General features: G+C 48.1%; 6 protein-coding genes across 6 annotated transcripts; 3 read left to right on the top strand and 3 right to left on the bottom strand.

Moving 5' to 3' along the window:
* Positions 1-27: 27 nt before the first annotated feature.
* Positions 28-2,575, bottom strand: PEX2_070150 (dolichyl-diphosphooligosaccharide--protein glycosyltransferase subunit STT3; the record flags this gene model as incomplete). The annotated part of the gene is made up of 6 exons (XM_016744286.1): positions 28-298; positions 350-1,475; positions 1,526-2,119; positions 2,200-2,280; positions 2,372-2,395; positions 2,446-2,575. 6 exons carry the CDS (start codon positions 2,573-2,575, stop codon positions 28-30), a joined length of 2,226 nt encoding a protein of 741 aa, XP_016599605.1.
* Positions 2,576-2,904: 329 nt separating this feature from the next.
* Positions 2,905-3,704, top strand: PEX2_070140 (CSN8/PSMD8/EIF3K family protein; the record flags this gene model as incomplete). The annotated part of the gene is made up of 3 exons (XM_016744285.1): positions 2,905-3,119; positions 3,183-3,364; positions 3,436-3,704. 3 exons carry the CDS (start codon positions 2,905-2,907, stop codon positions 3,702-3,704), a joined length of 666 nt encoding a protein of 221 aa, XP_016599604.1.
* Positions 3,705-4,157: 453 nt separating this feature from the next.
* On the bottom strand, positions 4,158-4,602 carry PEX2_070130 (ATP synthase subunit e; the record flags this gene model as incomplete). The annotated part of the gene is made up of 3 exons (XM_016744284.1): positions 4,158-4,222; positions 4,324-4,516; positions 4,582-4,602. 3 exons carry the CDS (start codon positions 4,600-4,602, stop codon positions 4,158-4,160), a joined length of 279 nt encoding a protein of 92 aa, XP_016599603.1.
* A 281-nt stretch (positions 4,603-4,883) lies between these two features.
* PEX2_070120 (uncharacterized protein) lies at positions 4,884-7,089 on the top strand (the record flags this gene model as incomplete). The annotated part of the gene is made up of 3 exons (XM_016744283.1): positions 4,884-5,003; positions 5,061-5,834; positions 5,959-7,089. The coding sequence occupies 3 exons, from the start codon at positions 4,884-4,886 to the stop codon at positions 7,087-7,089; spliced, it is 2,025 nt and encodes a 674-aa protein (XP_016599602.1).
* A 3,838-nt stretch (positions 7,090-10,927) lies between these two features.
* Positions 10,928-11,978, top strand: PEX2_070110 (YoaK family protein; the record flags this gene model as incomplete). Its single annotated transcript, XM_016744282.1, has 2 exons — positions 10,928-11,294; positions 11,371-11,978. The coding sequence occupies 2 exons, from the start codon at positions 10,928-10,930 to the stop codon at positions 11,976-11,978; spliced, it is 975 nt and encodes a 324-aa protein (XP_016599601.1).
* A 2,281-nt stretch (positions 11,979-14,259) lies between these two features.
* PEX2_070100 (oleate delta-12 desaturase) lies at positions 14,260-15,570 on the bottom strand (the record flags this gene model as incomplete). The annotated part of the gene is made up of 1 exon (XM_016744281.1): positions 14,260-15,570. The coding sequence occupies one exon, from the start codon at positions 15,568-15,570 to the stop codon at positions 14,260-14,262; it is 1,311 nt and encodes a 436-aa protein (XP_016599600.1).
* Positions 15,571-16,191: the final 621 nt, after the last annotated feature.

Genomic DNA, 16,191 nt, shown 5'->3' with positions numbered 1-16,191 from the left:
TGCAACATGAATCTAGAAAACGAATCTCTACTCGGTTCGCAGAACACGAGGACCCTTGTGCTTAGGGGCACGCTTGCGCTTGAGGCCCTTGTCAAAGGCAACTGCGTTGCTATGATCACGGCCAAGGTTATCCAAATCCTTGACCTTGTAGAGACGAACGATCCAGTTCTCACTGGTGAAAGCCTCTTCCAGCGTGTTGAGCTGGGGGCTTTCCTTGGGAAGTTTTGTGCCACGGACGCGGTCCATGGCTTGACCAGCCGGGAAGAGTGACTGGAAGTTGTGATAAGACATCTTGTACCTGTTGATGGTGTTAGTAGTTACTTGAATAATAGAAACGTTGGGTTCTTACATCAAGCTGTTCTTCATGGCGGGCGTAGCCTCTTCGTCGACACGGTACTCGCCACGAGCGGTGAAGTAGTCGCGCTCCTTCACCTCGTCTGGCCAGATACCCTCGGCAATACGAACCATCCAGAGGAACTTGTTCAAATCGTCACCTGAGTAGCCGAGTAGTCCACCAAACACGACCAGGACATAGTCGACATCGTGCTGTCGCAGAATGGGGTAGCTGACTTCCTCGCGCGAGCTCATTGCCTTGCCAACAGTGGCAATATGGGTGTTGTTCCAGGTGTTGTTGTCTACCAGGGTGGGGCGGTCAGCCATACCACCAATTTGGTATCCATAATCCCACCAGGACATGATCTTCGCATTATCCGGGGTATTCTGGCGGAGCCAATAGTAGGCCTCGCGGTAGTCATCAATGATGAACTGGCTTCCATCAGGGAGCTTGCTGGCCAGAACCACAGAGGGCGAGGAGTATGCGTTGGAAGTAACCCAGGTGCAGTGTGCCACGAACAGAAGCAGGTAAAGGGTGACTGAAGATACCACGACAGACTTGGAGAACCAGGAGTAGATACCGATAACGGGGTCCCGGGTTGACCGGAGTGACTTATCGTCCGTAGTTATCTTAGCCTTGGTTTCAGTGCTTGGGGTCGACGCAACCAAGAAGTTATCGAGGATGCATGACAAGGCCAGAGCAGCCGCAACACACACAATGGGGGTCAAGGTCAGCATCAGGCGGACCATAACGCCGGCAAAGTAACTAGCAAGGACTGAGTAGATGACCACAAAGACGTGCTCATCCTTGAGTTTCTGGAAGCACATGAACACGCCGGCCGGGAACAACCAGATAAGGAAGTTCAGGTCAAAGAAGAAGGCAGGCCAGGCGGTAGGCTGGTGCTCGGAGACCGAGGCAATAATTGGGATATGAATCTTGGCATATCCGGTGTCCCACAGAGAGTAGAAGCGACCACTCCAAGGGGCAATCACCCCAGAGACTGACAGCAGAATAAGGCCACCGAATCCAAGGCCAAACGTAAGCAAGACCATAGAGGTGAGGAGCTTCTGGAACTGCTTTCCGGGCAGGTAGGCTCGGATGAACTCGGCAAATGCCACCAATTGGATCAACCCAAAGACACCTATCAAATAGTTAGAATAAGACAACGGTACGGCTCTCCACAAGTCTTACCGAGTGCAGACATGTGGTCACTGTTGCGAATAGGCAGGAAACCGACGAAGGGGATCTGCATGCTTCCCAATGTTCCGAGGGCATACCATGTGGTGTAGCTGATATAGACACGGCTGCTGTATCGGCCCATGCACAGAAGAACAAAGACGTGGAGAGGGATCAGATTGGTAATGAAGACGTATCCACCCCAAGCAGAAACCATGTATCCATAGAACAATGCAGTCAAGGCTCCCCACATGATCGATCCGTTCTTCACGGCCTTGATCCAGAGGTAAAATGTGAACACCAGCAGGAAAATGGCAATGGCTTCATTGTCGTAGCTACCTGCCACGGACCGCGAGATGTAACCGGGTGTAATTCCCATGAAAGCTGCGGCGAGGAGACCTGCGGAGGGAGAGTCGGACATCTCGGAAGTCAGAAGATACATTGCCAGCGCTGTTAGTCCAGAGAATCCGGGGGCGAGCAGGACACAAATGTTTCGAATGTCGACGGGGATAGTAAGGAGACGAAGGATGTGGTAGATCACGCCGCTGGTCACCATCAGGCCAGGGTACAGTGTACCACCAGTAACACGACCAAGAGGGTGCCATGTTCCTGTAGTATGAGGATTTCCATCAGCACAATGCCGTTTACTATCATGTGGAGGACGTGCAATCACAGGAAAGGGGCCTTACGGTCATCAAACCAATCCCAGAAGCTATAAAAGCCATTTTCAATCAAGTATTTTGTCGCACGGAAGTTAAACCACGGATCGACTAGAGTAAGACGGTATCAGAATCTCGTTTGTATGCTCGGGGCCGTCGAGGTGGCCGCCGCATCTAGTGCAGCAACACGGGGGAATCATACATTCGTGGATGATACTTTCAAATCCTAGAAGATAGTTAGTATACTGATCATAGAGGATCTCAATTGAGACATACTAATAACACTGAACAAGCGGCTGGCCACCGCGGCGGCGGCAATGGTACAAAGAATGATAACCCGCAATAGACCGCGCGTGTTCCGGCCGGAGCTACCTTTCAACACAACATCAAGCGAAGACGGGGCCATGATGGCCTTGAAAACGGAGCAAAGTCCAAAGTCAGAAATCAAAATAGAAACATGAAATCAAGGAATGAATTGGGCTGGGATGCCAGTGGTGAGGGCCGTGGGGAGAGATGGGAAGAGCAAGAGCTGCGCAAGGTGGTCACTTCTGAAGGTCTTGGCATCGGCCAGAGGCGCCACCTCCGATTGCTCCCCGCAATACTACGACTCATCACTAATCTTTGCTTAGAGCTCTTTGGTGTAATTTTGACCCAATATACTTACTACTGTTGATTTAATCAGTATTCCTACAACAAACGAGCCATTTACAATTTATCTACACCTCATATACCCACATGGAGCTGCCTCCGCTGACCATGGAGCAGCTCTCACAGCTGGTGGCCTCCAACGCTCCACCGTCACAGCTCTTCGAAGCCTTATCGCGATATGAGCTTCAAGCATGCCTCATTTATACCGGGGATAACAGTGCTAGCACAGACGGTGCTGATTCTACGCTATTGAGCCTGTTCTACTCGAGCTTCTTCCTCGTCCATCTTCTTACCGACCAAGTGTTAGTTCCTTAGTGACAGTGCTTTTCACGGTTGCTACAATGCTAATGAAGCTTGGGTCCCAGATCTGAAGCTCGCGCCTTAACAAAACGAATCCCCGAAGCCCTACTACAACAGGATCCTTCCCTACAGAACTGCTTGGCTTTACTGCGAGCGGTATGGCAGACCCAACACGGCCAGGTCTACCAGGTACTCCGAGGGCTACCATGGCCAGACGTTTTGCAGCCACTGGTTCGGAGATATGAGAGTATGTCTCCCATGACAATGAGCTATTTCTTTCGGCAAGATCTTAGATTAACCAACTATCCTGCGAATTAGGTTTCTTCCAAGACAAAACCCTGATCGCAGTGAGCAGGTCTTACGAAGCTATTCGACTAGCTACAGCGGCAACACACCTTGGTCTTGATGAACAGCTCGCCAAACAGGAAGACCCGAACATAATATCGAATTTCACGAAATGTGGATGGACATGGGATCCGGAATCAAAGCTGCTGCATCCCAAACCTATCGTCGTATCGACGGCGGAGCCTCAGTCTTCCAACGGGATTAGCAAGGCAATGGCAATGCTGGGAACGCGTGCGGGTTAAACTTGCTTGGAACATCAAGGAATACAAGTTATTTAATAGATCTGATTCTCAGTTCGAGGACTAAGATGTACGCTGCTACATCCTCGGTCCGGGGTGGGAAATGCGAGGACGGAGGAACACCAAAACCAATATTGGTCTGATACGCACTAGAACCATTGCTAACGCCGGAATGCATAACACGATCTTTTGCTCTTGCTTGTGGTCCAACTGTAGTGTACAGGCGCACGACAGCCCAGGGTATGTACAGGACCCAGATAAAACGTCTAAAAATGAGAAACAAAAATCATTCCATCTTGCGCTCGCAATGCCACAGCTCGAGGGCAAATTAAACCCAAACAATCGTACAATAAAATGGAGCGGAATTGAGCAAAACGCGTCTAATACCCTGGGGGAGGTGCGATTCCCGCAAAGAGATCATTGCGTATCATTCCTCCTCTATACCATCCATCATCTTTACTCGGCCTTAGCCTTCAGGAATGCCTCCAGGTCGAACTTGGGATCCTCGAAATTCGTGATAACTATGAGATTTTGGTCAGCACTTGGTGTTTCGGAGATATGCGGCGGCTCCGGATGTCGTTGCATTTGTCTGCGTTGTATTATCGAGGGGAATTTAACGTACGTCCGCTGGTCTGTGTCTTGATCTCTTGCTGGGGCTGGGTCTTCTTCTTGTATTCCGCCTTGGCCTGCTCGATCAGACGCTCCTTGCGAGCATACTCGTGCTCGATCTCTGCGCGCTTGGTCACCGAGTTGAGAGATGACTGGTGGTAGACACCGTAGACGAGACCGGCAACGAGAGCCGAGTAGCGGAAGACCTGTAGGTTTAGAAAACGTGGTCAACAACCATCGGGGGAGAGGGTAACCCTTAGCCGGTACTCACATTGACACCCTGGCTAGCCATTTCTGCGAGGTTTTCGGAGGACGGGAATTAAATGAGGGAATAAATTGTGGAAGAAGGAGGGACCGTGCAACAGGTGTCAACCGTCAATGGCAATGAATCTCCAGGTTAGTCAAATGGCGAGGTTCAGTTCATGGATGTTCTGCGCGCGCGAGTTTTTCCGGACCGCTCCAGAGTTCCCGAAGACGGAGCTTAGTCATCCCCGTAAATAAACGCGCAGTGGAGGTACTACACCTAGACGAGGACGCATCTGGTCTAACCTTTTATGATTATACAAGATGTCGATGCAGCAGCGCAAGGATGAGATCCTCGCGAAGCGGGCCAAGCTTGCCGAGCTCAAAAAACAGCGCGAGCTACGCCAGAAGGAATTCACCTCCCGAACCAGCGTCGGGGATGCTTCAGAGGTAAACACGGCGTGTGAATTAATTACGGAGCTCGTCCGCGTCTAACAGCCTTGCTAGATTATCTCACCAGTTCCAAGCCGCACAGATAATAGACACGACCTCGATGACTTGATCTCTCGCTTGGTCGACCGCCCAGCGTCGGCCTCCCTCAGCCACGGCGCTGATGGCCAGTCGCGGAGAGGAAGTCGACCAACCTCCGTGCTGAGTGCGAGCCAATTAAGCGGAGAGAATGCAGATTCATATGCAGCTCCATTGCGACCACAATCTCAGTCCATTGCCGTCCAGACAACAGATGAGCCTTGGATTTCCACTGCAACGGAAGCCCCGCAGCCCCCTGAACTTGAACCCGAATACAAATCCACGCCCAAGCCAGAAGTTGTCACTTATAGCAAGGCCGTACAAACAGACGGAATCGATTTGCAACCCGAGACTCCTGAAGAGTCTGTCGCTTCGGACGATGAGGAGTCACCTGGTACTACGCGGTCGAGCAAGCGTCTCAGTCGACGAGACCGGGAGCGAGATGAGGAAATCCGACAAAAGCTTCGCAAGGAAATTGAGGACGAGCTTCAAGCTACCAAGGCCGATAATAATGAGGACACAGCTACACAATCTGCAAAGCTGCGGTATCCTCTACGCAAACTCGATGACGACGAGCTCAAGGCAGTCACATCGTCGAACGATTTCCTAGACTTTGTAGAGCGCTCGTCGAAGGTCATCGAGCGGGCTTTGGACGAAGACTACGACGTACTGGCAGACTATGAGTTGGGTGGGACTGATGGTCATCTGCAAGAAGATGAAGAGACTGGCAAGAAAAGGAGAGGAATGCAAGAAGTGTGCCATTTCTGGGATGAGCGATGGAGCAAGAATCGCATTATCAGCGATCTGAGCTTCTCTCCCAAGGCAAGCTTTCTACTTCATATAAATGTGCTTTGACTCATGCTAACCTTGACTCCAGTTCCCTGAATTGTTGCTTGCATCATACACCAAGAATACTTCCGCTCCTCACGAACCCGATGGCCTTGTTCAGATCTGGAATCAGCACTTGCAAACTCGCCCGGAGTATGTGTTCCACTCGACATCCGATATCCTTACAGCAAAATTCTCTCCCTACCATCCAAACCTTGTTGTTGGAGGCTCCTATTCAGGACAAGTGCTCGTGTGGGACACTCGTTCCTCGCGCGCCGGTGGAGGCTCTCCGGTACAAAAGACCCCCCTGTCAGGCGGCGGACACGCCCATCCCGTTTACAGCATCTCAATTGTTGGCACACAGAATGCACACAATATCATGACCGCATCCACGGACGGTGTGGTCTGCGGTTGGACGATGGATATGCTCTCTTACCCACAAGATCGTGTGGAACTGACTACACCTCCCCCATCTAAGACCGAGGATCTTGCTCCAACCACCATGTCATTCCCTCATACTGATCCTACGTTCTTCATCGTCGGTACTGAAGAGGGAGTCATCTACCCGTGCCACCGGTATGATCGGGCCGGAGCTAAGTCTGGCACAGACCACCGCCTAGCGTACAAGGGACATACGGCACCAATCATGTCTACCGCATTCCACCCCGGTCGTGGACCCGTAGACCTGGGCGATCTTATGTTGAGCTCCAGTTTGGACTGGAGCGTCAAGCTCTGGCGTGTGCGGCCGCCTGCGACGACCGCCTCTGCCACATCTGGCCTGGCCCAATCCCAAGTTGTCTCACCCATTCTCGACATTACCCGTGACGATGTTGTCTACGATGCCCGCTGGCACCCAACCCGACCTGGTGTGTTCTCTCTTGTCGACGGTGCCGGCAACGTCGAAGTCTGGGACCTCGCTTCAGATACCGAAGTGCCAGTCGCTCGTGAAGTTGTTGACAATACCCATGGCAACATCATGTCCCGAAGCCTTAACAAGGTTGCATGGGATGAGCGCGAGGGACGCCGCCTGGCAACTGGTGGCCTCAATGGTGTTGTTACAGTCTTTGAAGTTGGCAAGGGTCTCTGTGGGCTGCCGGAGGAAGTGCCGGCGGACGAGTGGACTGGTATGAAACGGCTTGTAGGAAAGCTAGAACAGAAAGACAAGGACCGGGGGGCGTAAGCCTACTACTCCAAGGGCTTCTGTCTTTTCCAATGATTGTCGATGTAGTTTTCTTCTGCGGGCCGACCTTCCCGTCTACCTTTTTCCCTGCGAGGTCTACCGTCTTGCTTGCCATATACCCCATTCCCTTCGATCACATAATTTGTGCATGTGTATGTATCTCATCGCAATTGCAATGGAAAAACGTCATTATGTTCCCGGACCCTTGTTCTCTCTTCTTTACCAACTAGAATCCCGAAATATATCACCATCCTAAAGGCCAATAATTGCGGAGTGTAAGCTGAAGCAATATTAACAACGAAAAACGAAATATATATCATGCAATAGCCAAAATCGGCGTGGTTTGGTACCACTTCGGCTACAATGTATGTTTCTCAAGTGCTTGATAACACGATTCTCCCAAGAAGCATATTTTCCAATCCATTAACCCCTAGACACCAGATTCCAAGGCGGCATTTGTCTCCGATTGAATTCCAGGGCCTCTCGTTGAATAAAAAAAAATATCAAAAATTCCTCGACGAGTGGAAACCGTCAATCCAGCCTTTGATTTCACCAAGTAAGACATCAACGTCGTAAAGCTATGAATCAACTGCAACGTTGACCTCCTTGACATATATATACTGCCAGTTTGTGAACACTTTACACCCCACTGTCTTCAAGACTAACCAAGTGGCTGTCTATTCCCAGCACAGCACAAGTGGAACTGGCTTAGTATGTGGCATTTGTACTGGAAGATAGCTTATTCTACGCGGGCCAGAATACAGCGATCTAGGATGGGATTCAGCGTCTGAGTCTTACGATGCAATTCAGTCTATGCTAAAAGTCTTCCCTTGAATGTGTCAGTACCCCTTGGATCTTGAATCTTTCGTCCTTCGTCTTGTCACAGAAGAAGCCTTTTCCAATGTTTAGCTGCTGGACAAGAGTATCAACGGCAGCCTTGAATACGTTAGCATGCCAGTCGTATTGGTATCTATAGACTTCAAGTTATCCCCTTCAGGTGAGGAGATGGAGGTAATACAGCGACCTTTGACCTTGCCAAGCCAAATTATTCTTCACTACACAGCCGATGTTGAATTAGTCTCATCCTGACCGGTCTTTAACACCTATCGCTTAGTTGACCAGAACGATTGAACACTTTTTAACTGTTCCCTTCACAAGCATTTGAACAAAACTAGGCATTTCGGTAGGGCAGACTTTGGCTAAACAATGGCTTGAGCATTTGAGAGAAAAGCTCATTAAAACAACGACAGAATCTGCAACAAAACACTGATCTTTTGGCTATTCTGGCGGAGTGTAGACACATTCCCTAGAGCGGCAGAAACACTTATGTTGTAGTCGATACCACACATTATTTACTTCTGCACGATTATGATCAATGAACTCTAGAGGTCGTCAAGGGACTGTTTTTCACGTCATCCTTAGGCTCGTTTTCATTTTGGTCAGGCATCAGTCGGTAATTTATTTATGCGGCGAAGTCTAAAGCCTGGGTCTAGACACCATGCAGGGCCAACACGAGAAAGAATTGGATGCAATGCAAGCATTTCCCCGATGATTCCTCCGACAATCAGAGCTTAGAAATCATTAATCAACTTGACGCAATATCTTGGCGAAGAGCATTACCAGTATCTCTTTGTGGACGGACTCATATTGCAGCAAGGGCGGAAAGGAGTATCCAAGGCATCAGAAATAATAGACAAGGATCGACAAGGATCGACATTCACCCCACGCCGAGGGCCCTTCTCAAAGTGGCGCAGCCTTAACGGAATTTTGCGCTCTCCCTTCTATGAATGGAGGTTGGGGTACCCCGGCAAATTATTTCGGATGCTTAAAGTTAGGATCTCCCTTCACGATAAGAAAGTTGACACACAGCCGTGATAGCATACGACTAACGGAAAGCCTCAACGTGGCATTGGCATTGGCATCTCCACTTAACCCATCACCCTTGCAGTCGGGTCCTACCCTTTGAAGATGGCGAATACCAAGACCAGAAGCTGGATTACACACCTAGCTATACCTCCTGTGTGTTACAACATGTTACAATATGTTGCATATAATCAAACCTACGTAGTTACATCTCTTAAACTTTCGAATAGATCGTGAGGACCTGATTCGAGCATCGAAAGAAGCTGGCTTAGAACTACAACATAATATCCACTTGGCAGCAATTGTAGTACCCCGGGTCATTGACTACATCCTTGATCTACGATCAGGTGATGATGTCACACTCACAGGAGGGAGAATGGTTAAACATGGTTTCAAGCCAAAACACCGCCCAGCCGGCGGGCTGGCCAATTGGAGGTGGATCAAAGACATCCCCTTTGCATTACCACGTCTTGTTGGTGGCTTCATGGAGCGATCGACCTTGCCTAGTCTGAAGATAACAACAGCATGGGGAGGAACACGATTTCTCACACCTTGGCATATAGTATTGCTTTTTCGGATGAAAATATCCAATTATTTTGCTCTTGAGCCCGAACAGCAGTTTTTATTCTCCCCTCACCCCTTTTGCGAAATCTCAACTTCTGATGGTGATGGCCATAAAACTCCAACGTGATCACTACAGTACTTCTTTTTTTTCGAGTTGGGTATAGATTCGTGCAGCCCACATATCCATTACAATGAGGAAATGCCAAGATTTGACCCGTCAGCGCAACTCAGTGCGTGAACTCCTCTCTAGCCAACACAGTCAACCTAGTGAACGCCAAGATCAAGTATTTGAGGCTGTGCTATCGAAACTTAGCCGTTGGTACGGAGTATGCATAGATAAGACTATTAGTGAACCATTGATGCTGCTGGAGATCGTTCTTGGCGACTAGTCTTACTGCAGAGCTTTGGGGCCCTGAACGGACTAGTGTTGGTGGATATGTCGATCCCTTGGCAAATAAATTCTACCTTTGACGTTTTCAGGGGCTAGAGCAGGCGATGCATACTCTCTAAGACGCCATCCCTCACCCAAGGTGATTGCATATTATTCCGATAAACATAGGGGCAGGCGAGTTTAAATGACATGATGACAAGTCACAATGATTCCAAATTTAAATACAGTCGATTTCCGCGTACTGATTCTGCACGATATAGCCAATGAATACCATCACGCATAACCATGCTGCCAAGAAACAATATGAGTAAATGCTGCGGATTGCTCCTTGGAAACAAAAAAGCCTAAGAATCGGGTCTTGACGGACTCCACTGACCCAAGGTAAATCCTAAATCCCCAGCTTCCGATGTCGTATTATAGTTTGATTTATAATGGGATCTGGGGATGAAATACGCATGCGGCAAAGATAATTATAGCGCCAAGAAAACGCCGAGATTCTGCTAAGATGGGATGGATCTGTGAGATCAACTCATTTCAGGATTTGTATTCGTATTGGGCTACTCGTCGTATGAAGATTGCCCATTGAATATGATCCAGTTATGCCGATAATCAAAGCTGTAGTATTTGCATACGCGTAGTGTATGCGGAATGAAGAGCCGTATGGAGTAGATCTAGATTAACTAGTTCGGCTCCCAACTTATTTCTCGGCGGTGTACGGAGTACCCCGTAACACTTACACGAGACGTGTAGGGATGGGGCAAGTATTATTGTTTCATGTCATCAGCGTGTTTTCTTATCTCTCTTGGCAAGGATTCAGCTTATTCCTTTCATGGAGAGGATCGGAATGGATCCAAGAAATGGATCAGTATTAAAGAAGGGTGTATCCGTTGGGTCTATTGTGGCAATATATTTCTTCCAATATTGGCACAGCTAAAGTGGAACCTTCCAGGCTTGATTCTATTCACAATCAGCTTATCCGACTTAAATTATATATACATATTTATTTACAATACTCCGAACATGCACCACCGGCCCCCTTCTCCGTCGGGAAATATCGAGCCACTCACAGCTACAGCCCACCGTGCCCCTGATGACCATCCTATCTCCCAGAATGAGTTGACAGCCGTGAATTTTCGTTTGGAGCGGCCCAATGAGGAAATCAAGTATACACCAGGCATGTGGTCTTCTGGGGGCAGCACAGCAGTGTCTGTATCTGGCAACCAGTCACCAGAAGACAACACGGTGTGTTCAACTATTTCCCGTCACTTCCGAGCAGACATAGACACCACACATACCGATATTCCTCTTATAATATGCGGGTTTGTTGGTGGTTTGGTAGATGGGCTATCATTTAATGCATGGGGGAGCTTTTCAAGTATGCAAACAGGTATGTGGAGTTTATAGTTATCAATCAATTTGTTCCCGTGGCGCAAAGCACATGAGGCTAATGATAAATGACACAGGAAATACTATATTCTTGGCGTTGGGTGCCTCCGGCCAGCCTGCAAACCCTGCATACCTATGGGCGAAGTCCCTGATCGCCCTGAGCGTCTTCCTTGCGAGCAATATAATTTTCATCCACATGCATCGGCTCTTGAGGCCACGACGCCGCTCAACTATGATAATTTCATTTGCCATTCAGACTATTGCACTTTTGGTGGCAGCAATTCTTATCGAGCTGGAGATCATCACCCCGAAGCCCGAGGACCCCCGAGCTCCGATCGAATGGATGCAAGTCCTAGCAATCTCACTTCTAGCTTTCCAAGCAGGGGGCCAGATCTGTGCTACCCGGGTCCTGGCTCTAGATGAGATCCCAACCGTTGTTGTAACGGCTATGCTATGCGATCTTCTTGTCGATCCAAAGCTTACCGCAAAATTTAATCCGAAACGCAACCGTCGAATAGGCGCTTTTCTCGCATTGTTTCTGGGCGCCATGACCGCGGGTGGGCTTTCTAAGACCACAAGTATGGCGTCTAGTATATGGTTCGCCATGGGTCTGAAGCTGGCAGTTACCTTGGGGTGGGTTGTTTGGCGACGGGAGGGGAGGAGAAAGATTGATTTTGATGTGTGACTTGGCCTTGTTTATTTTAGCATCACCTATTCAAATAGGCATGTACACGAGCCCATGAAACTGTCAAGTAATGCTTCGTTTGCTTTGTTGAAACACCCTGTCACTTTTCATTACCGATTACCTCAAATCGGTTTCTTTTTTTCAGCTTGTCCATCCTCCGATTTTGGTATCTATTCAAAACACTAAGCACATGCGGGCATACGAGCTTCAATTATATGCCTATTCTCTCTCATCAACCAAACTCCTAGCAGCTATTACCAACCTCACATTCCATTACACCTACCAGTAAGGCACCCCCACAAATGGCTCGTTAGATCATAGTGAAAATCAACTCCACATTATATGCCTTGTCACTGCACAACTCACGTCTCGCGATAAGTGGCATCTAACGACCTTGGTTTCCATCAATGATCGATCGACCCCGTACTACAAACTGTCACGGCTAGACTTTTTATGTCTCTCAATAGAATGTATAATGCTATGATATTGGCTACCTCTTAGACCTTGCACTCGAATGCGTAAAAGCTCGCTTCACCGACTAGTCAGGGGATGAGAACCTCTCTCAACATCCGCCGCCTAGTTTAGCAAGAATTTGAGCCTCGAAGTCACCAGCCAGCGTAGATAGCTACCATAGCTAACTCCGTCCAAGTCTCGAGTCATACACCCTTGAATCTCAGTCCCGCCATCGCACGATTCTCTGCGATCGATACGCACATCAACCTTCATAATCACAGGCACAATGTCTTCCTCTTTAGGATCCGCCAATAGAATGCTTCGTGGGGTCATCCCCACTCTTGTTGACAAGGCTCGCTTTACCTCTTAGTGTATGAATCTTGGAGTTGAACTTGCCCACCTACTTAATGGTTCCTACGCTAAGCTAGTCATCATTGACGCAACCCAGCCTACCATATCTTCCAAAGATAACAATTGCAGCAAGCCTTGTGCTCGGTTTCAACACAACATTCAATGGTCCGATATAGTGGCTTTCACGTCTGTCAATAGCTACACAGAGGGCGGAATGGCTCATATTTGGGTCTGTTTAGAGACTCCGGTTATAGTTCACAACTTACAAATTCGCACAGCTTAAACTAGCTCTTAAAAAACTATACAACAAGGGGAACTCGGTTATCAAAAGCCTCACATTCTGTATGGTTCCACATTCTCCATAGTCCTTCCTCCCACAACCATTAATATCAAACAAACATATTTATGCTCTCCATCCTGTCTCATTTTTTGGTCCTGAGCAATATTGACTACTCGGTTTCCTCAGGGCTCTTCTGCGCCTACCATTTATCCCATTTGTTGTGGTCTTCACTCACGTTGTGACTGGGTGAGATACTACCGATCCTGCGTTGCTCAATATTACAACAGCAGCCCTGGATAGTCTGAACCACCTCATTTGTATCTGGGCATCTCTACGCTGCCTTTCTTCGAATACGAGCCCTAGTTAAAGCTCGTGAACTATATACAGATACCTATCACGCGCCAAAGACACCTGAGAACCATTGGCCAATCCCCGGACTCAACAACATACCGCCTCTGGGTTACATGCAAGACCCGATACATGTGGACATGGTGGAATATAAACCCGACTCAAATCCACAATTTTTGGTTCCTATGGGGTGGATACCTGTCTATTAATGGATATGGGATTGATTTTGACTAAAACATTCCATAAGAACGGGGTACAAAGCATGCTAGATGGTACCTACTTTAGTTGTATTCGTCAATATTTATTTACTAAGTTGAAGAGTACATAATTAATGTATTAACTGATTAATAGATATTTCTTTCGTATATATTAGGTAAATAAAACATTTTATACTGCAAGTGGGGTCAATTCCTAAAATAGGTGGTTCCATTATATAACCATAACTATGCATAAATGTGTTATAACTTTAAGAGGTACCTAATTAAAGCGCAACCCCGGGGCCCTGGGGCCCCGGCACACAAGTCTTCAGCTATGAAATGGTGATGAATAGTACCTACAACATAGGCAATCCGGTGCCGGTTGTAATTGCCATGATAGCCAATAGGACTACAGTCCCTGGTGGCACACTTGGTCACCCACACATTAGTTTGCTCTGACTAAATGCTCTATGTTCACGGAATGATTTAGCATTCCTAATATTTAATTGCAAACCATATATATCAGGAGTCAGACACGGGAGAAATATATCGTTGTTTGCACAAGATTGTGTGATATAACCAAAATCTATAACCGAAACCAAGTCTATGATTTTATAAAAGGGCTAGTCTATAGTACCTCACAGTGCCATTCTCATTTGCTCTCATCTGAGAGAACGAAGTGCAGAACTCCAGGCTGTCCACTGGCAAGTCCCTTGCTTTCCGAGACATAGATGCACTTGCGGAAAGTAATCATCAAGGAGTACAAGAAGCTCTCCTGCTTCTCCTCGTGGTAGTTTTCACCGAGCATAGGCTGGATGGCCTTGGTGGCTCTCTCTGCGTGGTAGAATGGAATGCGGCTGAAGAGGTGGTGGACAACATGGTAGTCAATGATCTCGTGGAAGAAGTGACGGCCAATGAAACCGGTTGTGCGGTCAATTGTGGCCAGTGCTCCCTTGGTGTAAGTCCAGGCTTCCGCGGTATAGTGAGCAACCTCGGGGTGGGTGTGTTGAAGGTATGTGATGGCAACTGTCGATTCGGTTAGTTCTTGATCTAGGGTCTCAGATAAGATGGGAATGAAATACGTACTCAGCCAGTGGTGAACCCAGAGATAGGGGACAACGTAGAGGAAGAAGACATTCCACGCTCCGATGATAGTTCCAGTGTACCACACGATGGAGCCCATGATCAGCAAGCCGATGTCGGAGTAGGCGATGAGCTTCCATTGGGCGGCAGTGAAGATTGCGCTTGATGGGTTGTAGTGGCTTTCAAACTTCACCTTCTCACCTCCTTCGGGGCCACTCTTGGTACCAGCAGTCACATTCAGGATAAGGTACATCTGCCATCCCAACAACTGGTGTCCGATGAGCTGGATAAAGGAGACAATGGGTGTCTCCTCAGCGAGGTGCTTCAACTGCTCAATGCTGACATTTCTCTTCGACGCCAAGTCATCCTCGGTCCAGGGGACAAATACGGTGTCCTTTTCCATGTGACCGGTGTAGCGATGGTGGCGAGCGTGGGTGATCTTCCATGAGAAGTATGGGACCATGAGGAAGGAGTGCGTGGCCCAGCCAACGAAATCATTGATCCCTTGGTGCTTCGAAAAGGCGCCGTGGCCACATTCGTGAGCAAGAATCCATAATCCTGTGCCAACACAGCCTTGGAAGAAACCGTACGTGGCCCAGGCAACAATTCGCATAGGCAGAGAAGGGAGAAGATGAATGTGGAGTGCAGCGTAAATCAGAGCTGCACAATAGATGCTATCGCGAGCGAGGTAGAGGAGGGAGGTTGTGAGGGACGAGTCAAAACATTCTTTTGGGATTGCATCTTTGAGGGATTGCAAGCTGGGAACATCGGTTTGCTGTAGAATTGGAAGATTAGCATACGCGCTCTGTTTATCAAGTGATTTGGGGCTATCCCATACCTGTTCGGCCTGTTTGACAGGCTGCCTTTGAGTCACAGCCATTTTGAAGCGGTGGATTAGAGATGATTGAGATAAGAAAATGTGTAGAGGATTGAGAGTAGTTTTATNTTTTTTTTTTTTTTTTTTTTTTTTTTTTTGCCCCTTCGCCCCCATACAGGAACCCCTAGGCTCAAAAAAAATATGAGCTCTAGATTGTCGGAACTCAAAAAAATATCAACCAATACCCTTTTTCCAATTCTTTTCCAGAACACTGTCAAATTCGGCGCACCGACAGGAGAGCAGCCTTCCGATTGGAGAATCGTACAACGGGTGGACGCGCTTGTTCCATGGATTCACATTGCACTAGCCTCTTTCTTTTCTTTTCAACGTTTCTGGGGCCCAACGGAATTTTTAGTCCATGGGGACTTTTTTTGGGCTCGATACAACTAGTCACCAAAGTAAGGGCACTTGAATCTGATATCTGATACTACCCCATACTAGAACCCTACAGCAAAATGTATGGAAGTTATTAGGGCACTAGCTGGATATTTCGGCGTTTGCCTATCTGCAGCACGGGAAGTCTCATACACAACCCCCTTTTCGACCTCGGGAGAATCTAGGGATCCACTAATACGCAAAGGTTGGGACAAAACTCAATAAACGGCTTGGCGGTTATCACGTTGT

The sequence above is a fragment of the Penicillium expansum genome, assembly GCF_000769745.1.
Source record: "Penicillium expansum strain MD-8 chromosome Unknown contig227, whole genome shotgun sequence".
NCBI lineage: Eukaryota > Fungi > Ascomycota > Eurotiomycetes > Eurotiales > Aspergillaceae > Penicillium > Penicillium expansum.
Note: the sequence above shows the minus strand (reverse complement) of the source record. Positions and strands in the feature narration are given on the sequence as shown.